This window comes from Cucumis sativus, chromosome 7 (genome assembly GCF_000004075.3).
Source record: "Cucumis sativus cultivar 9930 chromosome 7, Cucumber_9930_V3, whole genome shotgun sequence".
Lineage (NCBI taxonomy): Eukaryota > Viridiplantae > Streptophyta > Magnoliopsida > Cucurbitales > Cucurbitaceae > Cucumis > Cucumis sativus.
Window position 1 is genome coordinate 18,475,529 of NC_026661.2, and position 26,296 is coordinate 18,501,824.

The 26,296-nt window shown below is 31.9% G+C and overlaps 4 protein-coding genes across 7 annotated transcripts; 3 read left to right on the forward strand and 1 right to left on the reverse strand.

Annotated features, from left to right (window-relative positions):
- Positions 1–224: 224 nt before the first annotated feature.
- Positions 225–8,898, forward strand: LOC101210159 (ABC transporter C family member 14). 2 transcript variants are annotated; one of them, XM_004135985.3, is made up of 12 exons: positions 225–857; positions 1,167–3,318; positions 3,440–3,760; positions 4,516–4,602; positions 4,703–5,323; positions 5,440–5,604; positions 5,808–6,102; positions 6,233–6,447; positions 7,020–7,325; positions 7,556–7,619; positions 7,735–7,974; positions 8,557–8,898. In XM_004135985.3, exons 2-12 carry the CDS (start codon positions 1,246–1,248, stop codon positions 8,655–8,657), a joined length of 4,488 nt encoding a protein of 1,495 aa, XP_004136033.3. In that variant the 5' UTR covers positions 225–857; positions 1,167–1,245; the 3' UTR covers positions 8,658–8,898. The 2 variants fall into 2 exon arrangements, with proteins under 2 accessions (XP_004136033.3, XP_031744404.1); XM_031888544.1 differs by lacking the exon at positions 8,557–8,898 and having other exon boundaries at positions 225–3,318; positions 7,556–7,656; positions 7,735–7,877.
- Positions 8,899–11,726: 2,828 nt separating this feature from the next.
- LOC101209910 lies at positions 11,727–13,415 on the forward strand. Its single transcript, XM_004135984.3, has 3 exons — positions 11,727–12,169; positions 12,936–13,057; positions 13,152–13,415. The coding sequence occupies exons 1-3, from the start codon at positions 11,839–11,841 to the stop codon at positions 13,275–13,277; spliced, it is 579 nt and encodes a 192-aa protein (XP_004136032.1). The 5' UTR covers positions 11,727–11,838; the 3' UTR covers positions 13,278–13,415.
- Positions 13,416–14,186: 771 nt separating this feature from the next.
- On the reverse strand, positions 14,187–17,995 carry LOC101209665 (probable E3 ubiquitin-protein ligase BAH1-like 1). Of its 3 annotated transcripts, none has more exons than XM_031888877.1 (6): positions 17,454–17,995; positions 17,030–17,220; positions 16,469–16,723; positions 15,909–16,046; positions 15,670–15,728; positions 14,187–14,639 (listed from the first exon to the last, which is right to left on the reverse strand). In XM_031888877.1, exons 1-6 carry the CDS (start codon positions 17,641–17,643, stop codon positions 14,534–14,536), a joined length of 939 nt encoding a protein of 312 aa, XP_031744737.1. In that variant the 5' UTR covers positions 17,644–17,995; the 3' UTR covers positions 14,187–14,533. The 3 variants fall into 3 exon arrangements, with proteins under 3 accessions (XP_031744737.1, XP_031744736.1, XP_004136031.1); XM_031888876.1 differs by having other exon boundaries at positions 17,030–17,223; XM_004135983.3 differs by having other exon boundaries at positions 17,030–17,274; positions 17,454–17,994.
- A 4,998-nt stretch (positions 17,996–22,993) lies between these two features.
- On the forward strand, positions 22,994–25,427 carry LOC101209419 (universal stress protein PHOS34). The gene is made up of 4 exons (XM_004135982.3): positions 22,994–23,245; positions 23,344–23,438; positions 24,378–24,499; positions 25,119–25,427. Exons 1-4 carry the CDS (start codon positions 23,062–23,064, stop codon positions 25,204–25,206), a joined length of 489 nt encoding a protein of 162 aa, XP_004136030.1. The 5' UTR covers positions 22,994–23,061; the 3' UTR covers positions 25,207–25,427.
- Positions 25,428–26,296: the final 869 nt, after the last annotated feature.

The following is a 26,296-nucleotide window of genomic DNA, read 5'->3' on the forward strand; positions in this document are numbered from 1 at the left end:
ATTATTAGTATTTTTGTTATGGTAGGTTCATTATGTTTTAAACATTCCATGTTTAAAATATATACTAAATTTGTTACCACATTATTTCAGTATCAAATAATTTCTTCATAAAAATGTCAAATGTGCGCCAATTTTACAAAAATTATTCAGTAAGAACACCACAAACAAATAAAATAATCAAACAAGGGCATAACCTCAAGAGAGAGTAAATTAACACAAAAATCTTCCCCTTTTTTTAATGGTTCTTCATTTTTTTTGTTTTTTCATCATACATCTCTTCACTCCTTAGCCAAATGTGTTTATGTTTCCATTTCCATGGAAAATTTAGATTTTATTCAGTAATTCCCTTGATCCGATCCCATCGGCAGCCATTACTGGAACTCTGTTTTTGTAGCTCCGTGAGCTACTCAACTCTTTAAGAAACTCAACTGTGGTTTTTCTTTTTGTACAGCTCTGTAAAGCTTAGTAAGTTTCATTTTTCACTTCTCGCTTTTGGGGTTTGGAAGAAGGGAACATTAAAAATAAAATCTTAAAAAAAAAATTCAACTTTTTTCTACAATTTGCTGAGGTTGCCCTTTCAGTGTTTGTTTGTTGTCATTTTTGAGTTTTGGTTTGGGCCTAAGTGTTTGTTTTCTCTTGGTGTTGAATATTTTCTATTATAATGGTTCTTTTGTGTCAAATGCTTTGGAAGTTCCTCCTCTTTTATTTATTTTGAATTGGTTTTGGCTTCTTTTGATATTTTATGTTTCTTTTGTCTGTATGTTTTATCTTCTCGGTTATGAGCTTCTGTTTTGCATCTGTGCTTTCTCTTCTTTTCTCTCACTTCACAATTGTCAAGTTACTGGATTCAATCATTAGTGAGTTGCCGTCTTTCATAAATTGAATTTTTGAGTTCTAGCCTTCTTGTTGGCTTTGTATTTTTATTTAATCTCCTATTTATGTTTAACAGAAATGGTGATCAAATGTTCCTGTTTATAGTTTTAGAAAATAGAAAACAAGAAATAGGTAACAAAAAACAGAAACTTTATCAAACGGAGCCTTAATTTCCATATATTTTTCCTATGTTTTGTATGATCTCTCTTGTGTTTGTGATAACTTTTCATTGTAAAAAATTAGTCATCAATAGACTTATATGTTTTTTCTCTTCTATTGTATTTTCTTTTCAGGGAACTGCGAGATGGGACTGTTGTTTCCTCAACTATACATGTAAAGCTGAATCCACAATCTTTGTACAAATCAGGGAACATGGCTTCTGTTTCATGGTTCACATCGCTCTCTTGCACTGCAGGGGCTTATCCTTCAACTACTTCCCAGTGGCTGCAGTTCACCTTTCTATCTCCATGTCCTCAAAGAGCATTTTTATCCTCCGTTGATCTTTTGTTTCTACTTCTTATCATGTTATTTGGAGCTCAAAAGCTATATTCTAAGTTCACTATCAAAGGCCAGCCAGACTGTAATTTGAGTGAACGCCTCATTGAGAAGAATAGAGCTCGTCTTGAAACTACAATTCAGTTTAAACTCTCATTGATTTTGAGCATCCTGTTTGCGTTAATTTGCATTGTGTTTTGTATTATAGCATTTACTACAAGTAAACAGTCACAATGGAAATTAACCAATGGATTGTTTTGGTTAGTTCAAGCCGTAACTCATACGGTGATTGCTATATTGGTCATTCATGAAAGGAAATTTGAAGCTACTAGGCATCCCTTAACACTCCGGCTTTATTGGGCTGCAAATTTTATCATTGTTTGTCTCTTCACTGCATCTGGGATTGTTCGTCTAGTTTCTGCCAAAGAAACTGGGGAACCCAACTTAAGGTTCGATGACATTGTTTTCATAGTTTTTTTGCCATTATCAATGGTTCTTTTTTATATAGCCATCAAAGGATCAACGGGCAATATGATGACCAGAACAGTACAAGAAATTAATAAAGATGGCGAGGAATTTGAACCCCCAAATGAATCCAATGTGACTGCCTATGCTTCAGCTTCTTCACTGTCTAAATTACTCTGGCTTTGGATGAACCCTTTGCTTAAAAAAGGTTATGCAGCTCCTTTAGTTATTGACCAAGTACCATCACTTTCTCCAGAACATAGTGCTGCAACAAGGCTAGCAATATTTGAATCAAAATGGCCTAAACCACAAGAGAGATCTGAGCATCCCGTTCAAACCACATTGTTTTGGTGTTTCTGGAAAGATATTCTCTTCACTGGTGTTCTTGCAGTCATTCGTCTTGGTGTCATGTTTTTGGGGCCTGCCCTTATCCAAAGTTTTGTTGATTATACTGCTGGAAAAAGAAGCTCCCCTTATGAAGGATATTACCTCATATTGACCCTCATGTTTGCTAAATTTTTTGAAGTGTTAACTACTCATCACTTCAACTTCAGCTCCCAGAAGCTGGGAATGCTTATTCGGTGTACCCTTATTACTTCAATATACAAAAAAGGCCTAAAGTTATCCTCATCCGCTAGACAGGCTCATGGGATTGGACAGATAGTAAATTATATGGCTGTAGATGCTCAGCAACTTTCAGATATGATGCGGCAATTACATGCTATATGGTTGACACCATTTCAGGTTGCTATAGCCTTTGCACTTTTGTATGTCTATATTGGTGCTGCAGTGGTTGCTGCAGCAGTTGGACTTTTAGCTGTCTTTTTGTTTATACTTTTTACTACCAAGAATAACAATAGGTTTATGAGGCAAGTGATGATGGGTCGTGATTCAAGGATGAAAGCAACAAATGAGATGCTTAACAATATGCGTGTGATTAAGTTCCAAGCATGGGAGGAACATTTTCAAAGAAGAGTTGAAACTTTTCGTGAGACTGAGTTTAAATGGCTTTCCAAGTTCATGTATTCAGTATCTACCACTATGGTGGTGCTGGGGAGCGCTCCAGCGCTGATATCCACTGTAACTTTTGGTTGTGCAATCCTCTTAGGCATTCAGCTGGATGCGGGGACAGTGTTTACAGTTATGAGTCTCTTCAGACTTGTGCAAGAGCCTATCAGAAACTTTCCCCAGTCTTTAATTTCATTGTCTCAAGCAGTAATATCACTTGGAAGGTTGGATAGTTTCATGTTGAGTCAGGAGTTGGCGGAGGACTCGGTGGAGAGGGAAGTGGGTTGTGACAATGGAGTAGCAGTGGAGGTTCTAGACGGGTCATTTAGCTGGGACAACGAGGATGGAGAAGTTCTTAAAAATATAAATTTTAATGTTAGGAAAGGAGAACTTACAGCTGTTGTTGGTATTGTGGGATCTGGGAAATCTTCTCTTTTGGCTTCCATTCTAGGCGAGATGCACAAAATATCTGGAAGGGTATGATTCTTTTTCAATCCATGACTGCAAGTGAAAAAGATTGTTGTTATTTTAGCATTTTTCATGTAACCTAGTAGAATTTATGATAACTTTGTCAACCCAAATCTCTTTCTATAAACAGGTTCGGGTATGTGGGAAAACAGCTTATGTTGCCCAAACTTCATGGATACAGAATGGGACTATTGAAGAGAACATATTGTTTGGTTTGCCAATGGACAGAAAAAGATATAGCGAAGTAATCCGAGTTTGTTGCCTGGAAAGGGATTTGGAAATGATGGAATTCGGAGATCAAACGGAGATTGGTGAACGCGGTATTAATCTAAGTGGTGGCCAGAAACAGAGAATACAACTTGCCAGAGCTGTATATCAAGATTGCGACATTTATCTCCTGGACGATGTGTTTAGTGCTGTTGATGCTCATACTGGGTCGGAAATATTCAAGGTGAGAAGTGACAATAACACATGAGAAAAATACTTTACATCTTGTTTAAGATAGACTTAAAACATCTACTTAAAAGGACTTATTGTGTAGAATATAACGTAAAGGGATCTATTCTAACACACGTTTTATGAAAATGTTTTTTGTGCATTTATTTTAAAAGCTTTCTCAGTATGCTTTTAAGGCAGCGTCTGGGGCAAGAAGTTGATTATTATAGTCCTAGGTTATGACAGTTTGTGCTATAATAGTATGTGTTTGAAGTGTAAACTATTTTTGTTTGAGAAGGAAATAGTAAACATTGTAGCATATAATAAAAAATGATCAATCTAAAATAGTAAAAACTATAGCAACTAGTAAATATTGTAACAAATGTGAGTTTTGAAATAATGTTGATTGTATCTAATTGGGAAGTACAAAATAGTACTATAGCAAGAGGTGATTATTGTAATCTTAGGATAGTCCTTGCTCCAAACAGCCACTTAATGTAAGAATAATGTTAACTCCTCATTTATTGGGTGCATCTTTCTCCATATTTTACACTTATATTATTGTCTTTTGTACATCACTTGCTCTAGAGGAGAACCAATCATACTCATGGCATCATGGAAGCAGGGTTTCTTCTTTTATGATGCATGAACATGATTTTATACTGTCTTCACTGTGGTGCCTTAAAGGATCAGTGGTTGTGATAAAGCTGTTCTTGTTGCCATTTCACATAAAATGATGTTCATCTAATTTCTATAATCATATTTTCACAGGAGTGTGTTAGGGGAATTCTAAGAGACAAGACTATCATACTTGTGACTCACCAAGTTGACTTCTTGCACAACGTGGACCTTATCTTAGTAAGTACATTATTTATAAAGCAATTCCTTTTGGTAAATGTTTCTAAAGCAAAAGATGCCTTGCAGTTAGTGGACTGAATTTTGGTGCAACTTCTTGTAGGTAATGCGAGATGGGATGGTTGTTCAATCGGGTAAGTACAATGATTTATTAAGTACTGGAACAGATTTTGAGGCCTTGGTTGCTGCACATGAAACTTCCATGGGAAGTGTGGAAAATGGCACTGCTGAAGCAGTTGAAAACCTTCCCTTGCTACAAAAAATTCCATCCAAGAACAGGAAGGTCAATGGTGAAAACAATGTGATTGATACGCCAAACATAAATAAGGGTTCTTCTAAGCTCATCCAAGATGAAGAGAAGGAAACAGGAAGAGTTGGTTGGGAACTCTACAAAGTTTACTGCACAGAGGCCTTTGGATGGTGGGGTGTGGCTGTTGTGCTGGGACTAACTTTAGCAGGGCAATTGTCGTCCATGTCCAGAGACTACTGGCTAGCATACGAAACTTCAGATGAGAATGCCAAATCATTTGATTCCTCGCTTTTCATTACCGTGTATGCAATACTTGCTTTTATTTCATTGGTGTTGGTAGCTTTCAGATCCTTTGGCACTACATTTTTGGGGCTTAAGACTGCTAAGGTTTTCTTCTCACAAATTCTTAATTGCATCCTACATGCTCCCATGTCATTTTTTGACACTACACCTTCAGGAAGGATACTTAGTAGGGTAAGAAATCAACGTCTGTATTATATGTTTTGCACATTTGTTAAATTCATATCATATATGGAAAATACGCTTGAAATAGTCAAGCCCTTTACTTAAGATTATTTTGCTTTAATCAGGCATCAAATGATCAGACAAACGTTGATGTGTTCATACCCTTTTTCTTGGGAAATACTCTTGTCATGTACTTCGCTGTTCTCGGCATAATCATCATTACATGCCAATATTCATGGCCTACAGCTTTCTTCCTTATTCCACTTGGCTGGCTAAACGTTTGGTACCGGGTATGATTTTCAATATAGTTTGATCCCGCATGCTTGTTTTAACTTATGGCTGCTTGAAACATTTGTGACTTTGCATTTAGTCTTATATTTAACATCCCAATTTCTCTTGAATATGTATTATCATATCCAAACAGGTAAACACAAAACTTGTCAACATGTTTCTCATCTTAATGTAATTGTAATCTTGATCGTTTCATATATAGGGCTATTTCCTTTCGTCATCTCGTGAGCTAACTCGTTTAGATGGTATCACAAAAGCACCTGTTATTCATCACTTTTCAGAAAGCATAACAGGAGTAATGACAATACGCTCATTTAGGAAACAAGAGCTATTTTGCAAAGAGAATATCAAACGCGTTAATGCCAATTTACGCATGGATTTCCACAATAATGGATCAAATGAGTGGTTGGGTTTTCGTTTGGAGCTTCTTGGAAGTATCTTTCTCTGTATCTCTACTTTGTTCATGATCTTATTGCCTAGCAGTATTATAAATCCAGGTACTCATATTCAGATCTATATGATTGTTCGTAATGAAATCTAGCTATGCTAAATAGTCTTCTACATTTTATAAGATCAAAACCAAGCTTAGTCCAAATTTGTCTAGTTCAGTTATTTTATTTGATGCAGCAACTGTTGGTTTATCACTTTCATATGGATTATCCTTGAATACCGTTCTGTTCTGGGCCATTTATATGAGTTGCTTCATTGAAAACAAAATGGTTTCTGTTGAGAGAATAAAGCAATTTACCATAATACCCTCTGAAGCAAAATGGAGGATGAAAGAGGAACTTCCTCCTCCAAACTGGCCTACCCATGGTGATGTTCATCTGCAAGACCTGCTGGTAATTATCTTTGAATTGTTTCTTTAATGCAAACACAAATTTCTATGTAGTTCTAATTGCTTTGCATTGTTTGCAACATATACATACACACACACACACACAGATTAATAATTCTAGCATTGAGGACAATACGTGTATTGGAAGACAACATTGGACTTCAAATCATCGAGTTCTCCACTTAGAATTTTGATTAAGAGTCTATTAAGAATGACTTTTCAAGTGTTTTAAACACATTTTTTCCACTAAACAAAGGATTTCTCTTAGAATGTTTAGAAAGACCATTTTTTTCACTAAAAAAAGATGTCTCTAAAAATTTTTGGAAAGATTTTAGGATTTACACTAGACTAGATTCGTCCAACTAAAGGTTTTATTTGATATCTAGCTTTTGAAAAGCATGATTCCCAAGTGGTGTGGTTTATGCTCTTATTCATAATTTATGGAGGAGTGAATTAGGAGAATATTGTGGTATCTGCCAGTAGTTTCTGTGCTCTCTCCTGAAGTTAGATTCGACAACTTTGATGCAAACTTCTAGAAAGTCAGAAACTCGAATATGCTTTAATTTTTTGCGGCAGGTCCGTTATCGCCCAAGCACTCCATTGGTTCTCAAGGGTATCACTTTGAGCATTCATGGGGGAGAAAAGATTGGAGTTGTTGGGAGAACAGGAAGTGGAAAATCAACTCTGGTTCAAGTCTTCTTCAGGCTAGTTGAACCTTCAGGAGGGAAAATAATCGTGGATGACGTTGATATTGGCACGCTTGGACTTCATGATCTTCGATCACGATTTGGGATCATTCCACAAGAACCAGTTCTTTTTGAAGGAACTGTGAGAAGCAACATTGATCCAATTGGCCAACATACTGATGAAGAAATATGGAAGGTCAACATCTTTCTATCTTCCATACCCACATGGTAACTTGTAAATGTTCAAAGTTAAATACTCATACAAGGATTAACCGTGACCTATTAACTTTTAAGTTTGTGTGATTTAACATGGTAACAAAACAGAAGATCCTATGTTGAGTCTTAAAATTTTCAACTCGAGCAACTGGGTTGACCGGTGATTTCTTATTACATTGCTACATTTTCTAACTCTTCTTTTCTTTGTAGAGCCTCGAGCGGTGCCAACTTAAAGACATTGTTTCTGCAAAACCTGATAAACTCGACTCATCAGGTGCAATGCCTTCTCTCTATAGACTTCTCAACCAAATGTAGGTTTTGGACCTGTTTAGTTTTTGTTCTTTCTATTGAAAAATTACTTATTTTACCAATCATCTATACTATGTCAGTGGTTGCTAATGGAGACAATTGGAGTGTGGGGCAGAGACAGCTTCTCTGTTTAGGAAGGGTTATGTTAAAGCATAGCCAACTTTTGTTTATGGATGAGGCAACAGCTTCCGTCGACTCGCAAACTGACGCTGTGATACAAAAGATAATCCGAGAGGACTTCGCGACGTGTACAATTATCAGCATTGCTCACAGAATCCCAACAGTTATGGACTGCGACAGAGTTTTGGTGATAGATGCAGGTCATTTCTCTCTCTTTTAACATTCGTCTGTTGATTGTTTTTTGGTTATAACTATGTCTGGTACATTTGATATAAAAGTCATTAACCACGTTAGTTTAATACTTGTGTGGCATATGACCGTATTTAATTAAGCATAATGTTATGCAACACATTGTGACATTTGAAGCAAGGTGGACTGGCAAACTATTACACTTTTTGTAGTCCAAAGGCTAAACAGATACAAATTTTAAAGTTTACTGCTCCATCTTTGAATCACCAATGACCTATTTTCTGAATTTGGGACGGTGTTAGTTGACTATTGAATCTTATATCGATGCTAGTAAATTCAAATGATTCTAAGAATGTGATATAATTTTTTTTGGAATAAATGTGTTTGGTTTTTCTTTACCAAAGAAAAACATGAAATTTCATGCAAAATTAACTGATAATGAAAGGAGTAACCCATGTATTTTATAATGATGATAAGATTTCATTTTTTTGGGGTCGGATACTCAAAACAGTCCATTCATTCTCCTTTGGCTGCACTTTGTAGGCTTGGTTTATAAAGCACATTTTAACAAACAAATCTTTATAATTCAACAGGACTTGCTAAAGAGTTTGACAAACCATCAAGATTGCTTGAGAAGCCATCGTTGTTCGGGGGATTGGTTCAAGAGTATGCTAATCGCTCGACTGATTTGTAAGTGATGATTGAAGCCCGGTCTGTTGCCTTTTGGAAAGTCAAGTGGTAATTTTAGTTGTAGTAGTCTTAGGCTTAAGTGCAAGTTGCAAAAAATAAAAGTAGGTTTCTTTCTATAAAATGCACCATATATTTATATATACACACAAGTACTACATAATGAAAAAAATAAAGTACAGCATAAAACAGAGAAAACATGGTTGAAGAGGGGATATGAAGAAAAAATTCCTTAACACAATTTTGCACTTATGAATTATTTCTTAGTAAAGAATAAAAAAATCCAAATTATTATTATCTTTTTCAAAATAATTAAAAACCGAAGGCTAAGGACTTTGGTTATTAAGGCTTAGTATAAGAAACATGCCACCGTGTGGTGTAAAATGCACTTTTGGTACGTTGATCTTAGAAGAATTTTGATGAAAATATTGATTTTAATAGATATTTTTTAAAGAATTATAAAAGCATAAAACAAAATATCAATTTAAATTAGTAGATAAACATTTTATGATTTTTAAACTAGTTAAGATGTTTATTATGTGTAATAATATTTATATTAGTGACATTTTCTTGTCTATTTTTTTGTTTTACAATTTTTTCTAAGATTATGTGGAAATATCAAATCATCTTTTGTGTTGATTTTAAAATTCATAGAAATTTAGAAATATTGAATTATTATTTATTTCATGTTAGTGTCAGCTTTTAAAATTAAAGGAAAATTGTCAAACGTAGCAATTTTAACAAAATAGTTATAAGATACATCAAAATTTTTAAATTCTATATATTAATAGATACTGATATTCTTCTACTAATGATATTGATAAACAGATTATCAGTTTTTACTTCCGATATAATCCAAAAATTTGCTATAGTTTTTGAATATTTTTAATTTATTTTACTACTTTTAAAAATATGTAAATCAAAATTTAAAACAAGAACTTTATTTTATTTTATTTTTTAACATTTACATATTAAATATATATTTTTTCCAATTCTTAAAGAATTTTTAGCCACGTTCTAAAAACACAAAACTAGTTTTTAAATATTTTCTTTTACCAAATTGAACTTTGTTTTTCAAAACCTACGTATATAATAGATAACTAAGCAAATAGTTTTGTAGTATAATTGGCGTTTATAGATTTAATTTTTTCCCAACTAACCTTATTCTAAAACTCACACCAATTTTAATTGAATAATAAATATAAAAATCATATAGGATCAAAATGATTTTTTTTTATCTATGATATAGTGATTCTACCAATGCCATATCATTGCTTATGTCATTTTAAGGTATGATTTCTTACATTAATTAGTTTAAACCTATATTAGTCTTGCAACTCTACCTTATATTAATTAATATATTTTGTTAATTACACTAAAACGTTGGGCCACAATTCACCATCCAATTAACTAAGTAAACCATAATCTTCTTTCATCTCTATTTTATTTTATTAAATGACATCAAATTAAATAATATCAAAAGTTTTGTCTTTTTCCTCTTGACATCTCTCCTCACTCTCAATTTGAAGTGTTAGTTTTACAATTGAATGAAGGCCAAAATATATTCTTTTATTCAAAATTGAGATTTCTCTTTCTTTGTGATTTTTTAAATTTTATAAAATACGTTCTTAGTTTTGAAAATTGATTTTAAATACTAGTTGAGGTTAAGTCATTAATTTTTCAAAATGTCAATTCAATTATACTAAGTCGATCTCATTAATATTTTTTCAAAAAATGGAGGTTAAAAAATTATTCGATAAATAATAAGTTTTTTAAAATTAAGGGATATAACAACGATTTTATGTGTCATTTTAAAAAGTGACAAAACCATTTTTTCTTTTGATTTTTAGCAAATGAAATTCTTTGCACGTGTATGGTATTTTAAAATATCAAAATAGTAACTAATTTGTGTTAGGTATTTATGAGTATTTAATTATTTTCAACTGATAAAGCAACCATATCATAATTTCTTCGTTCTTTCTGTCCGGTCTCAACTTTATTAATTTTAAAATAATCAAATTAAATCTGAATTTCAAAATAACGTTAAAGCTTTTCAAATTAACAAAATTGTTAATTATTTTTCAAAATTGCAAATAGATTTTATTAAATTTCAAAATAACAAAATTTTTAATTTTTAATTATTAGAGAATATCAACAATAAATTGTGTATCAAAATATTATTAATTAAATTTCAAAACAATAATTTGATTATTTTTAAAAATGGAAGAATTTAAGTTGTTTGCTATTTTATATTAACTGTTTAAATATGAAGATAACCAAATTAGTGAACAGAATATCAACTATTAATTATATTTTAAAACAACATTTATTAAAATTTAAATAAATAAAAAAGTAGTATTTTTCAAAATTGGGGAATCTAAGTTTTGCTATTTTATCTCAAAATAAAATTAATCGCTCAAAAAATATAATCCCTTTGATCAAAGTCCTCAAGTTATAATTGCAACATAAAAATATAAATTTGAGTTCCTTATTTTCTTCCTCCAAAACTTATTTTTCCTTTCTTTTAATTTATTCTTAGTACTCTGTAAAACAAACTATTTTTTCAATAAAATAAACTAAATTAAGTTATTATTTTAAAATAAATATATATTATAAATATCGTGCATTACTCTCCATTTATTGGTTATAGAAACGTGATCAGGTTCGCATTAACGGTAAATGTAAACACATACGAATGTGAAGGTAGGAGATGAGGAATCCGAAGCTCAAGAAGATGAAGAAGCCAATGCCGTCGGAGGAGGAAAAGTGAAAAATAAGAAAGGAGGTAGACAGATAAAGAAGGAAGAAGAATGGATAATCAGCGGTTCTTGAAAATGGAAGAAGAAAAGTTTATTTTTTTTTTAAATTTTACGTAATTCTTGTACGTAAGGTTATTATAGGTGTTTTCAAATTCTAATTTTTTCTTATTATTCAAAATGACAATTTCAAAATGGCTATTCTTGACCCGTTTGAAAATAAACTTCCTTATGATTGAGCGGTTGATTTTGGTTCGCTTTAATTAGATTATCTTATGTACCGAACCGGAAAGAAGCTCGGTTTTCTTAAATAATATTTTTTCCACTTCTCTCCTCAGGAAATAAACCCTACGAAATCCCAAATGAGTGCTTCATCTTCCTCATACTAAAACCCTAGCCACCAATTCCCTTCTCTCCTTCTGATTCACAGAGATGGGAAGGTCTCGAAGAAAGTACAAGAAATCTCGCCCAAAAGTTAAGGTTGGTTTGCCCAAAAGGAACCCTAATGTCTTCAAGCCATCTTTTTGCATGCCGCCTAAGCTTCGCTCCTTGCTCGCCGAACAATTTGAAGAAGATCCAACATGGGATGAGAAAGGAAGTGTCATTCAAAATTATAAGTCCTTTGGTGTTATTTCTAATCCTAATTTGCTCAGTGTTCGTTCCCGCACTGATCACATCGTTGAGAGCGACTCTCTCCAAGTCCCGCCATCCGATGACCCTGACACCGTTCTTGATTCTTCCGGTAGTGATGTTGAAGAGGACGGTGAGTATGAGTTCGAATCTGTTTATCTTTCGGTATTGTTTTAAATTTCAGCCGTGTCTCCGTGAATATATCTGGGTTTTTTGGAATTTTTGGATTTGAAAGAAACGGGATGGTTTTGAGGGTAGATAATGTGATGTTTTCAAATTTATAAGTATATTTGTTGGGATGAAATTAGTTGGCTTTTAGACATATGATGCCTTCTGTTCCAGTTTTAGTGAATTAGTCACTGGGAATAGTTTCTGCAATCTGTTAATACTTTGGTGTTCTTCACCTGAAAGGAGTCAAAGCTTAGCAATGATTTGAAATTTCTAAATAGCTTTAACTTTAAGAGAACTGGCAACTTTCTATCGAACCAAAATTGCATCCAAACTGGTTGCATTTAGTCGGCCATTGATATATTTGGGGAACCTTTTGCTGGATCAGGTTATATGAAATGAAACTAAAGGTCAAGCTGATGGGTTGCGGTAATTTGATCATATCAATGCTCCATCACTCTCCCTTCACTCGTGATTTGAAAATTTGTCGAAGTAGATCAAACGAAAATCAATATTACTTGTTGAGAAAATGACATTACTGTTGTAACTCAGAAGTTTAAGCTCGTGGGTTATTGTAATTTTAGTTATTCCAATACTTCAACAAAATAAAATGATGGTTGAGATCATTGTAATGTCTTAATTGTCATGATTATGAAGGTTCATGAGGATGTCAAAGCAATTTTTTAGTTGTGTTTCTGATTTGATCTTGTTCTTTCTTTTGTCTTCTTTAGATTTGAAAACAGCATTGGGAAAGAAGCGCAAAGATGGGAAATCTGCACCTCTGCAACCGTTGACCACACTTCAGCGTGTTCATGTCGGTAAGCTAATCGAGAAATATGGAGATGATTACCAGGTAAGCTTCAATGTTGCTTGCTTTTAAATCTGAGTAATAGGCATTGTTTTTTTTTTTTTTTTTTAAATTTTCCTCATTGAAAATTGCTCTGCAGAGGATGTTTATGGATACAAAGCTGAACTCAATGCAGCATTCTGTTGCAACTCTGGAGAAACTATGCAAAAGATATAACAGTTGTTTAGATTCGAATCCATTGATATTGACTCGTAAACGACGATAGCTCCTTGTCTCTCAAATTGTTTAGTTACGAGAGGTGAAAATCAGAGACGGTATGATCATGAAATTTTCTTGAGCAATATTGTTTTGAAACTAAATGTTATGAGCCTTAATAGATAAATCTTTCTTCCTGCTTCCTGTAGTTTTATTCCTTTCAAGAAACTGCTTATAATTTTGATTCATGGTTAGTTGGTCGCATCGAGGGAATCTTTCAATTTAGGGAAACGGATGGTGTGTTTGGAATAATTTTGAGAAAAAATGCCTTTAAAATCAAATTGATTTTTCTATAAAAACCTTTCAAAAAATTAGTAATGTGAAGTGTGGGCAATATAGTTTTAGATTAAGGAAAGTGGTTCAAGCAATATGAATGACGTACTAAGTTTAAAGAAATAAAAATGTATTTTTTTATAATTCATAGAATCGTTTGTAATATAGAGCAACGTAACAAATTTGCCATTGAAAGTATAAGATAAAATTATGATTTTGTTTATTTTTGAAATGGTTAAACAAGACCTTATTAAAAAGGGTAATTAAATATAACAAAATTTAACTATTATTAGTGTTAAACAGTGGTAGTTAACATACTAAATTCTTTGTTTTATTTTTTTTCTGCTTTGAAACTGTGATATTTATTTATGAATTTATTTACTTACGAATGCTACCAGAACACTAAAATCATGCTAAGTTATGCATCTTCAAACTTTTTTCGCATCTACTTTTAAGTTTTATGTTTAATAGTTTGTTGATGAATAGCATTGGATAATGATTTGAAGATTAGATCATAGATACATTTGAAATTTAAGGGCATTTGATCTCAATAAAAAGAAATTGTATTGCTTATTTATGAACGTCAACATGTGATAGTTTGGTGACTGTTTATTTCCATAAATAAATTACAAAAAAAGAGAGTATATTTATCAAACAATTTCATAATATTTAGTTATCTTATAAAGCATAGAAATTACACCCAAATGAAAGATTATGAGAGAAGAATAATAAATATCCAAGTTTACAGCATAAAAGAAACTGTGTAATGAAACCTAGTGGGTTGGATTTTACAACAAACGGTATAAACTAAGCTTACCTATACTATCGACCAAACGACTAAAGAAGAAGAGTTCTAACCGTACTTAAATTCTGCAAAAGGGTTCAGCCTGCAGGAACCTTGGCATCAGCAGCTGTAAAAGTTCTAGAAATAAATAAATAAAATTTACAGTTTTCATCAAGAAAACGCAATTCACAAGAGTTGATATTAAAGATCTACACTCCCATGAATGCTCGAGACATGGATTCCCAGTGATCCTTTGCTTGCTGGACCCTCTCTGCTCTTTCTGTTTCGAGACGTTTTTCCCAGTATTCGGGGCAGCTGTAAAACAACAAACAATTAAATTGGACTAATTGTAACTGGTAATAATTTTATGGTTAATAATTTTATGGTTAACTAATCAGGCATAAACAAGTTGTTGAATTGATTCTATGTTGCATAAACAAGTTGTTGAATTGATTCTATGTCGCATAAACAAGTTGTTGAATTGATTCTATGTTGCATAAACAAGTTGTTGAATTGATTCTATGTTGCATAAACAAGTTGATGAAAGAATGTAGTTCAAACTTATAAGAATCGCAGTTTGACATATAGAAAAAACGATAAAATACTCTTATTTTCCCTAAAGGGATACATGATGGTTATTAGATTTTTAGTGGCGATCAACAGGCCAATTGGTGAATATTATACGTTAATTAGAAAAAAGAAGCTAAACTACAATGTCAAATCTTTCCAAGTTCTTAAAGTTTGTGCCTAATAAGTTTTTTTAATTTTAACAAATGACTCATCAGTTTTTGAATCTTTAATTTTGTATTTAATGAATCATGAACTTTAATGTATCATTAGTCACTTAAAAATTTTATTTTAGTGTTAGGCTCACATGTTTCATATTTTCAGAAATTAATACATTTGATAAGACATTAATTGAATCCAATAAAGATTGCAAACTTTTAATTTGGTATGTTCCTACCTATCAAACACAATTATTAGGTAATATATTAATTGAATCCAATAAAGATTTTCAACCTCCAATATGTAATTTATCTCAATTTTCAAGTTTGGTTTATACAGTTGAGAAAGTTACAAATAAACCATAATATATTTCTAAGAGTTAAAATTTAGTCTTGATAGTTTATAAAATTTTATAAATAGTCAAACTATTTTTATTTTGGACTAGCTTTAATTACAAATCATAACGGTTGAATTCCAAGTGCTTCTAGACCAAAATTTGTAATTTAATCTATACACCTATTCAACATAGATATAATTGAAAAAAAAACTATAATTTATAAGTAATGAGTTATAATATCAAGAATATTTTAGAAGCCTAAGAATCATGATATCTACTAACCTTTGACTTAATAGAATATTAAGCTCTTCCAAGTGTACAGCACCTTCATAAACTCTTGCCTGTTTATCAATACAAAGAATTATATCAGAACGAAGTAACAAAGCTCGAATCCTTCAGCAGACGATATAGAAACAAAACTATCCCTTTCAATGGAGTATTGTTAGATACTGATTGTAAATTTCTCTCCCTATCTTTATTTTGTTAAATAATACCATCTTGTTTCTATTAATCTAACGTACCTCACGGCAGAGTGGGCACTTCGCTTTTGCATTAGCAGACTTTAGCCCATCAACTATGGTTACTGAAGCTGCCGAACAAGCGCACATGTAGCAAAATATATGGCCGCAAGTGAGTGAAACGGGATCAAATACTATTTCCTGCAGATAGAAAGAGTGAAAAGCTCTGATGAATGAAGGAAAATCTAATTTTAGAAACATTAAGTTCGTCGTGAAAATCCATCGAAATTTGGGCAAGTAGACGTGATGAGATGATTTCGTATAATGGGTAAATTCGTTTGTGCAAACTAGACCTCTCCCTAGAGAGTTAGGAACTCCAAGAATTAATTAAAAAGCAAGTCAAGAGAGTTTCACTTCAGCATTCATTCCAACTCGATCGTCAAAATCTAGTGAATTGGGTGGGCTATTGGAGAAACTAAATCTTCGTCACATCAAATCCGAAATAGATCACTAATAAAATCATAAGAGTGCTTCAGTATTCAAAGATTTGTCTGCAAGCGTAATGAACCTTAAACATGGGGCAGTTTCATAAAGTATGCAATGTTGAAGACCTGAAATCTTACCAAACATATGGAACATGTCAAGTCGATGTCAAGTTTGACTGAATCGAAGAGCTCGCAAGTAAGTGATGGTTTTCCGTCGGTAATTGCAAGGGAACATTCCTCAAATGCTGAAGAGATCCTCTTAGATTTATGCTTTGTCTCCTTCAGGTTAATGTGGAATGCTATAAGCTCTGATAGCCATGGTGACTGAAGGATCTCGATGTGCTTACTCTGAGCTTGTGACTTGAAGGTTTGCCCTTGCTTGGAGTAATGAATCTGTACTCAGCAACCCAATCAAGAACTAAGTAAAAGAAAACAAAAGTCAAATAACAAATTAAGTATGTGAACATCCATAATTGTGTGCATATTCGACAAAATTGAAGGATTCTAAACAAAATAACATATAAATGAAATGATAGTTGGACAATCTTATTAAGTAACGTATCAAATCCTTTTCACAAGCTGTCACTCTTTATTGTCCAATTGACCAAATCAACCAACGTTTGAAATTTTAGACACGAACAAACTGCAATGGGTTTCAGCAATGTATAATGAATCGAACCCAACATGTTAAGAAAATACCTTATCATATTTCTTCAAGATCTTCCTAACTGCAATGGCGTTCATCAATGCATAATTAACCAGTTCTTTCCCTTCTTGAACTAAGACAGCATGATCGCTTTCCAGTTTGCCTTTGAACCATAAGAGATACTTTCTAAAGCCAGAAGCAAGGTGCAGTTCAAGCAACTTTTGTGCTCGCTGATTAAAACCTCCTACTATTGCAGACATTTCATTGAGAAGGAAAGGAAAGAAAGTCCCATCGCACACTACGCTTACACAAATTAGTTCAAACAAAACAAACCACTTCAAATCACAATGCAATATACAACCAAACAAAATACCAAACACCTAGAGGACAATCACAGAGAGAGAACCAAAATTCAAGAAATCTATAAACACTAAGAAAAAACAACGAAGGAATCAGAACATAATCGAGTTTCCATACCTGAACACTGATCCGGACAGGTGTGAATGGCGACCGCGGAGCAAGTGCCATCGCCATGACGGTGTCGAGATTGAAAATCTCTGCTACAATTCTTCAGAATCTTCTTAAGCCGTTTGAAGTGAAATCCAGGTAGTTTCAGTTTCTTCTCCTGACCTCGCAAATACTCCTCATACTTTTTGCAGAACTTCATCTTCTTCCCTCGATAATCCACTCGATCTCTCAGCTTCGTCGTTCTAATTCCCCTCAACAAATCAACTTAATTCTCCGAACAAGAAAAAAATGCCGATAATCCACCGGCGGAAATCGCCGCTTCCTTAAATCGATTAGAATTCCACAATCATTCACACCAACAACAAAAGATTCAGATATTTTTCTTCAAGAATGAAATGGAAAATCTATCGGAAACTAAGAGAATGCAGAAACTGAGATAGATAGAGGTTTTTAATAAGAAATGAAACTCAAAATTTTGGTTGTGATCATCATGGATTCATCATCATCCACGAGAAGGCTAAAACTTATTTGTATGGTGGAAGTGTAAAAGTGACGGGATATTAATAAAAATAATAAAAATAATAAAAATAATTAAATATGTATTTTGAAATTTTCTTTAGGCAATAAATTTATTGAGACCTAAAAGAAAGTCAAATACCGGAAGGCCCTTTTGGAAGTATATCTCCACCTGACCTCACCCTCCAATATATATATATATATAGAACTTCAATTACTTTTTTATTCTATTTTATAATAATCATTAATGTTTTTTACTTTTAGTTTTGGTAATATATATCTTAAAATTGTGAGGTTTTATTTTGAAATATTATTATTTTCTAAAACCAACAACCAAATGATATATAGAGAGAGAGTTTTATTTATAGAGAAATATTCAAATCTATTTTACACGGAAAAGAAAGCCTCGTGTTCCGTGCATCACTTCCGTTAAAGGCAAGTAATGCTGTCCACTTAACCATGAATCTTTGAACCTTTTCAACAACCTTACAACTTTTTTTTTTTTTTATAATTATAATAATACCATTAAATATTCATAATGGAATGTGGTGGTGGTTTTCTCTTTTTAATTATTTTACAAATTAGACGCTTTCTTTTTTTATATAAAAAATTAGAATTTTTTTACAAATATAACTAAATTTTCAAATATTATATGGTTGTTGTTGTTATAGTAAAAAAATAAAACTTTATTTGTTAGATTTGTTAGATGTATCTTTTTTTTTTAACTGTTTTTATTTTTGTTTTAAAATTAAGCTTATTTTTCTTTTAATTTGTTATAGGGATTTTCGTGATTGAACTTTTAGTTAAATTCTAAAAGTTAATTCCTTTTTTAAAGTTCTTCTTTTAAACTACGGTAGAGTATAAATAACAAATTTCTTTAGAAGTGGAAGTAAGATTGATTTTTTTTTTAATTTTTAATTAGTAAAAGCTAATAGTGTATTTATGATGTTTATAAATTTGAACTTTTCCCTAAGTTTAGTTAAATTGTGATATTAACAAATTTTCAACTTTATCATAATTTCTTGAACAAATCATTTGACTTTTTTGAGTTATGAAAATGTGAATTGAAAGCAAATTATTTGTCATTTAAGATATTAATCGCCGCCTTATCCATAAAACTATTGTGCAATACAATTTTTGCAACACATTCAACTTTGAAATTAGCACAAAATAGTTTGATTTTCTTTCGTTTACTCTTTTGATTTAATTGACAACTCAAATTAATATATATTGAAAAATTGCTTGAATTCAATCGTTTTAAAACGATGGGCACAAACATATATTAAACAACTTTTGATGTTTTAATTTTTTTTTCTAATATATGAGTTGGAAGCGTAAAATCTCTAACTTCGAGTTTATAGTATTAACATAATTATAGTTAAGTTATGTTCATTTTGACATATCAAATTTATGAGAATATAAATTTGTATCCATTCAATTATTTTCATGTCTTAATTACTTCATACATTTGATTACCAGTAAATGTAATATAGGTAAAAGGACTCGAGTATCCTTATAAATTTTTATATTATAAATTTTTGTTGATAAAATTTCTAAATCCGTTGGTGCTTGTGATGAAATGGTAAACTAAACACAGTTTGAGTTTATCAAGAAAGGTGTTTGTGTCAACATTATGTTGTTAGATATTTGGGAAGCATTTATGGGTATAGTTTTTCATCGTTATCTCATTTTTGGTTATTTAATAAAAAAAAGGAAGAAATAAAGCAAGTGGGCTTGTGAATGGAAAACTTCTACTCTATCTTGTCCACCACTCATCCTATCCTTCCTCTTTAAGTAATATTACCAAAATAAATATTCTCAAACTATAAATTCAATCTTTTACATCTTTAAATTTTATCTAGAATTTTTAAAAAATTGAATCTTGTGTAATTAAATTAATCTTGTTCTAAAAAACAAATTAAATCATTGTTGTATCATGCAAATTTTTATTTGTAATTTAATCATTTAGAATGGAATTAAACTCGTCTATTTTATAAACATAGTAAAATAGCAATAAAAATTTTTTTGAGCAATTTTCTATTTTTTAGTTTCCTTATTTACCATCAACTCCTAATTACCGTCATTAAATTTATTAATTTTCATAAATTTAACAAAATATCAAAATATTTACGAGTAAAAAATGAAAAGTTCATCAAGTTGGTAAAATATTTTCATAAATTTAAGATTTTTACGTCGAAAGATTTGTCATCTTTCTTTCTTTTTATTCTATGTGATTTATTCATATTCTCTTCCAGATTTTTTTAGTTCTTTTTCCGTGTATTTTTATATTTTTATTTATATTTTTTTAATATTCTTAAATATCATTTTTATATGATCTAAACAACCGCCTACCTAATTAGCATGGTCGCTTAACATTTACACAGTTGTTTTGATTTAAAGTTCTTTTCGTGTCATTTAAAAATAAGTATATAATCATGTGGATATGATATAAACGATAGCTTACCATAGTCAAGAAGATCGTTTAAATTTGAAGTATTTTTCTCATCGTTAGAAAAAATTGCACGATCGTGGATCTGTGGATTTTTTTTTCGTTTTCAAAATATTTCTATAAGTGTAAATATTTTGTCGATTTGTTATATTTAAAAAGAAAACTCTTATTCTATCTGTGGGAAGGTATTAATAAATTTTACAAAATAATTGCAATCTTACAAACAATATTTTGAATGTTTATTCAAAATTTTATGACAAAACTTATGAAACACAATGATCGTTGGTGTTATTTTATTTTTGAACTCACAAACGGGCATTCATAATTGCCTATTTCATAGTTTAAACTTGGAAATTATTTTTCATACATAAATTTATTAATTCAATAATTTACAACTTTATAATTAGAAAAAAGAATTATAATTTCATATTTTCCAAAATAAAATTAAAAGAAACTTTATAATTTGATAGTCATGAGATGAGGTTACCCATCCAACAAAAATGAAAACAAATAGGAATTTGGACTACAAAATTAAAACCATAGGCCCAATTACGATATACCAAATGAGTCCAAATTCTTCTCTTAGCCAATTAATTCATAACCAACCTAAAATGATCAAATATATAAGATGGAAAATTTTAATTTGATTAACAAATACTTCCTTTAACTATAATCTCAAAATTTTCAAATATCTCAGGAAAGGCTCGTTTGTCGTTAAAAAAAAAAAAAAAAAAACCACATCATTTGAAATTCTAGACCTAATTTTTAGGTCTTCTTTACAAAATTTCCTAATCTTCCGTTTGGCCCTAAGAAAGTTTAAACAAAATTTTTAAATGTTGTGATTTGAAATAGAAAAATGATTTTAAACTAATTATTTTTTTTGAAAGGAGAAAGATTTGAGATGGATGTATTCAAAATTTCATGTTTGGATAATGATTAAAAAAGAAAAGATAGAGTTAAGAATTTCCTAATTACACATTTTATATACTATATACTGTTGTGTTGATTGAAAATTAAAAAATGAGGAGGTCATTAGGTAAATTCTATTAAATCCGTCTATTTTGATAAAAAAAATAAATAAATAAAAACATGATTTGAAATCATTTTGAATTTTAGGATCATTATCTTTCTTGCAGCAACAAACAACAAATACATTAAAATTCATTATGAATTGATATTGCTCAAAATCCTAAAATTTCAAAACACGATCAAAGGAAGAATGAAGAAGGAAAAAAACCAAATTAATGTGGACAAATATCCAACACAAATGAGAGCACGAGACACAGTTTGTTTCTTATTTAACTTAGTAGCCTATGAATCAAGGACAGTTACCATCATAACCATTTAGTTTTAAAATATCAACGTATAACAATTTTTAAAAATAATTACACATATAACAAATAAAATTTGTTAGAATTTATCAATGATAAAAATTTCTTAATCCAAATATTTATAAATATTTAATTTAAAAATACTTAAATACTGATATATGATTGATAGATGATGAAAGTCTATAAATAATAGAAATCTATCCATAAAACTACTATTATACTATAATTCATAAGGTATAAAATCACAAGTGAATGAGTACATAGACATGAAATTTAATTATAGATTTGAAAAGGGGCACATGCGTCCATTGCCCCCTCCTTAAATCCGTCCTTACAACCTACACCTATCTACAACCTTTGACCCTTTACTAATATAAAGTACATAAGTTGTTCATCAATTATATCCAATTCATTTATAAATATTAAATGTAACATCTCATAGAGTGAAATATTTATTAATCACCACTTCAACTTGTACCAAAGAATTTATCATGGAATCCCACAATCATTTAATTCACAAAGAAAAAAAAAAGATTATTATTATAGAAAATAATAATAATGTCAACCCAAACCGTTGAACATAGCCCGTGGTTTTCCATGTCCATGTAATAAAAGATATGTATGCCATCTCCCAACAATCATCCAACAGATCACCTTCTGCCACGTGGTCCACACGTCCTATTAGACAATGCTACTTCTCGACCTTTCCAGTTTCCACTTTCCATGACACGTGTCGCCCCTCTCTTCAAAAGTTTTAGAACATAATTCTTCATTTCATTCCACTGATTCGGATGATTAATCATTTAAGACTTTTATAAGTTATTCCATTCAAATTAGCTTTTTTAATTCTTATATGTGGTGTGGGGTGTTAAAGACTTTGGAATGAAACGATAGACCATTCAAATTGTGAGTTAATTTATTTTTAAAAATCTGAGAATTTCAATAGATAAAACTATGAATGATCTCAATGGTAAATTCATTCCTAATTTTAAGGAATTAATTTAAAGCTCTAGAAGTTAAATCTATTTTTAAAAGTTGAATGACTAAAAATTGAAGGATGGTAATTTTGCTGATAAGAAAACCAGAAATGATGTCCATTGTATTGGATGGTGTTTAATTAATTATTCATTTATTCCTAATGTCATGTCATATTCCATATTCCATGTGTGACATTCAGTCTCCAACTGGCGGCTGAGGTGGCAATAGTTGTTGCCACGTGGAACTTTACAAACTGCCTACAAATACGCGCCGTCGTCTTCATTTTCTCAACAAAATTTGTCCATCTCTGACGCAGACCCGTAATTCTTGAAGCTTCGTTTCAATGGCGACTGGAGAAAAGCAAGTAATGGTTGTCGGAATCGACGACAGTGCGCACAGTCTCTACGCTCTCGAGTGGACTTTAGACCATCTCCTCGTTCCAACCTCTCCGGTTAACTCCCCATTCAAGCTCATCATTGTTCATGCCAAACCTTCCGCTTCCTCCGCCGTCAGTCTCGCCGGACCTGGTAATTGAGATTTCTTTTAAAACTTGATTTCTGGTTTGATTGATCATAAACTCCTGATGGTCGGGTAATAAACCGGTGGTAACGACGCTCGATTGCAGGAGCGGCTGAGGTTTTGCCCTATGTGGATTCGGATTTGAAGAAAATTGCTGCACGAGTTATTGAAAAAGCGAAGGAGCTTTGCCTCGCTAGATCGGTAACCCTCTTGACTCTTTTCCATTAATAAGCTGATTTACTTGTTGAGCGTTCTAGGTTGGGTTTATTTAAACCAATTTTTATTTTCTTATTGCGCTGTTGCTGGTAAGATTTCTGGATTTAGGAACGGTTTCTTTTCCAGAAATAATGTGAACAGATTGAAATGATAATTATTTTGGAAAGAAAATTTGTGCACAAAAAAATTGTTTAATAAAAATTATTTTCAATTGAAATGGGAATAGCAAGCATTAAGAATCTAAGATTGTCATTATATTGTTCATTCATGCTGCCATTGTAGGACAAGAACAAGTTAAAGTAGGAAGTGATTGTTACCTAATAAAATTGATCAACAATGAAATTCCTTATCCACGATTAAACAAATCATGCTCTAGGAACATTCAGGACAACTATACAATTATGATTAGTATTTAACTGTTGATTTGATTTTTTGAAAATTAAAACTCTAATGGATTTATATATTTGCATTCTGCTAGTGCTATCATAGTAGGATTGTAAAAGGTATAAAGAATAAAAAAAAGTAAAAAGTGATTGTTATGTAATGAAATTGATTAGGAATGAGATTCCTGATTAAAATACGATGCTCTAGAAACATCGTGTACAACCATGATTAGTATTTACTGTTGACGTGATTGTTTTTCTTTTTTTTTTTTCCTTTCAAAAGTTAAGTTTCTAATGGACTTCATATTTTTATTAAATGAAACATTAACACAGCAAGGGTAAGGGGATTTATTAGAAACTGCGGTCAAATGGGTGTAGTAGCTAGTTTGGTTCTTCAATTTAAAGGTCTAATTGGTGTCTAAAGCAAACATTGGAGAAGGGAATCCACTTGAGGAAAGAATTTCAAGTAGAAAGATGAGAGAACTTTGTACCATCTAATATTGAAGATTTTTGTTTTGAAATTCCTTATGATATTATTCAGGTGCATGATGTTCTGTTGGAGGTGATAGAAGGAGATGCCAGGAACGTACTTTGTGAGGCCGTAGAGAAGCACCATGCTTCTATGCTGGTTGTTGGAAGCCATGGCTATGGAGCTATAAAGAGGTACTTTTCTTTAAATCGGTACTTAATCCATTTGATTAAAAAATCTCCCGCTCCTACTTCTGTAATAAACAGAAAAATACCTACTACCTTGAATAAGAGATAGCAACCAGACTAGGAACACAAGAGAATTTACGTGAAAAAAACCCTAAATTAGATATTGGACTGGAAAGAAATCCACTTGGTTAAAATTATTACATTCACAGAAATCTCCCTCTAATGTCAATTCCAATTCCAATTACAAAGAAGACACCCCTTCGAACGAAAAGAAATCTATTTGGTTAAAATTATTACATTCACAGAAATCTCCCTCCAATGTCGATTCCAATTACAAAGAAGACACCCTTCAAAGAATTATACTACTCACACAGTTGAGTTAGTATATCAAATCAGTATACCAAGCTTAATTCTTTCAATTGGTGTAACTTGACCTATCGCTTGGAAACGATGTGGGCAAACCTCTCTTTTTATATTACATGCCCTTCTTACAACTTACAGGTATCAAAAGTTCGAATAATAAACAAGAGAGTCTTCATTTATTTGGTAAAATGTTTGGTTGTTTTTGAGAATAATGAAGTAATTTATTAGTGAAGCTCAATGTGTAATTTTTTTTGTGTGGCAGGGCTGTTTTAGGGAGTGTCAGTGATTATTGTGCTCATCATGCTCACTGCACCGTGATGATTGTAAAGAAGCCCAAAACCAAGCACTAGACCTCATTTGCATTTTGGTCCTTTTATCGAGAGTGATAACTAAAGGGATCCCAAATGATATGGATGGTAATTTGGAGAATCCTGCAGATTTGTATAATCATCAAAATAAAATTTAAAAAAATGAAGGGTGTTGTATTTGATACGAATTGTGAATCTCAAAGCTCTGTAATAATAAAGCTTCCTTTATTTGTGTGATTTGAGAATGGTTTGTGTTCTAGAAATCTTCAAATTCCTCTGTTCTACCCTGTCTGGTGTAGGTTCTGTGAACTTTGTTCTTCAATCTTTTTGCTATTAGTACACAATATAAGAAACAATCCTTTCACAATTAGTGAAAAGCGTTATCTTTTTCAAAAACATAAAACAAGTGTACCTCTAGGAATATTTTTGGAACCCACAAATGCTAACACGACCTGCCACTGGACAAACTCTCCTTGAACTTAAAAAAAGTGTCAGCGTTCTCCTTCTCCCCTGCTATAAACCGGTTCTCCAATCCCCAAACATACAGACGGTGTTCTGAAAATCCTTCCGGCAACGGCGATGAGGCAGCAGCATCAAAGCTAGCGATGGTAGTTGACTCATAGGCAGAGTCGACAGCATCAGCATCAGAAGATGTTTTAGAATGTTCTCTGTTTTGCTGTTGTCTCTAAAGTCGCGGATCCTACAAAAGCATGGGTTTTTCCTTTTTCTTCTTTATGTTGATTGTGGTTTCTTATGCTAGAGTTGTGCATATGTTTTTGAGTTGTTCTTTACTGATTATTTTAGGGGAGTTTTTATTTGAAGCATTCAAGCAGTTGTGTTGTTCTTGTGGACCTTGTTTGAAAGGTCACGCTGATTTATTTATACTATATGTTAAGTTTTACATCGGTTAGATAAGGGATGATATCAGTGAATCACTTTCTTGAGCACTTTGTTCTCAACGTTTATGTTATTTATTTTTAACAGGACATATTGACATCTTAGTTATACTTGAGGACCGTCACTATATAATTCCAGATACAACTACATCTGTTCAAGCTCGTCGTCGTTCACACTTCTTTGTCGGCATCTTTGGCTTGAGAAGTAAGTTCGAACTTCCTCCTCATTCTTCTTC

What these genes read in the sequence shown, in the direction of transcription:
- LOC101209419 (XM_004135982.3), top strand. Translation starts at nt 23,062, where the DNA reads ATGGCGACTGGAGAAAAGCAAGTAATGGTTGTCGGAATCGACGACAGT. An exon ending in AGCTTTGCCTCGCTAGATCG is followed by an intron (nt 23,439 to 24,377) that starts GTAACCCTCTTG and finishes GATATTATTCAG; the next exon opens with GTGCATGATGTTCTGTTGGA. An exon ending in GGCTATGGAGCTATAAAGAG is followed by an intron (nt 24,500 to 25,118) that starts GTACTTTTCTTT and finishes TTTGTGTGGCAG; the next exon opens with GGCTGTTTTAGGGAGTGTCA.
- LOC101209910 (XM_004135984.3), top strand. Translation starts at nt 11,839, where the DNA reads ATGGGAAGGTCTCGAAGAAAGTACAAGAAATCTCGCCCAAAAGTTAAG. An exon ending in TAGTGATGTTGAAGAGGACG is followed by an intron (nt 12,170 to 12,935) that starts GTGAGTATGAGT and finishes TGTCTTCTTTAG; the next exon opens with ATTTGAAAACAGCATTGGGA. An exon ending in AATATGGAGATGATTACCAG is followed by an intron (nt 13,058 to 13,151) that starts GTAAGCTTCAAT and finishes ATTGCTCTGCAG; the next exon opens with AGGATGTTTATGGATACAAA.
- LOC101210159 (XM_004135985.3), top strand. Translation starts at nt 1,246, where the DNA reads ATGGCTTCTGTTTCATGGTTCACATCGCTCTCTTGCACTGCAGGGGCT. An exon ending in TGCACAAAATATCTGGAAGG is followed by an intron (nt 3,319 to 3,439) that starts GTATGATTCTTT and finishes TTCTATAAACAG; the next exon opens with GTTCGGGTATGTGGGAAAAC. An exon ending in ACAACGTGGACCTTATCTTA is followed by an intron (nt 4,603 to 4,702) that starts GTAAGTACATTA and finishes AACTTCTTGTAG; the next exon opens with GTAATGCGAGATGGGATGGT.
- LOC101209665 (XM_004135983.3), bottom strand. Translation starts at nt 17,643, where the DNA reads ATGAAGTTCTGCAAAAAGTATGAGGAGTATTTGCGAGGTCAGGAGAAG. An exon ending in TCTTGAAGAAATATGATAAG is followed by an intron (nt 16,724 to 17,029) that starts GTATTTTCTTAA and finishes TGCTGAGTACAG; the next exon opens with ATTCATTACTCCAAGCAAGG. An exon ending in AATATTCTATTAAGTCAAAG is followed by an intron (nt 14,640 to 15,669) that starts GTTAGTAGATAT and finishes GTTGTTTTACAG; the next exon opens with CTGCCCCGAATACTGGGAAA.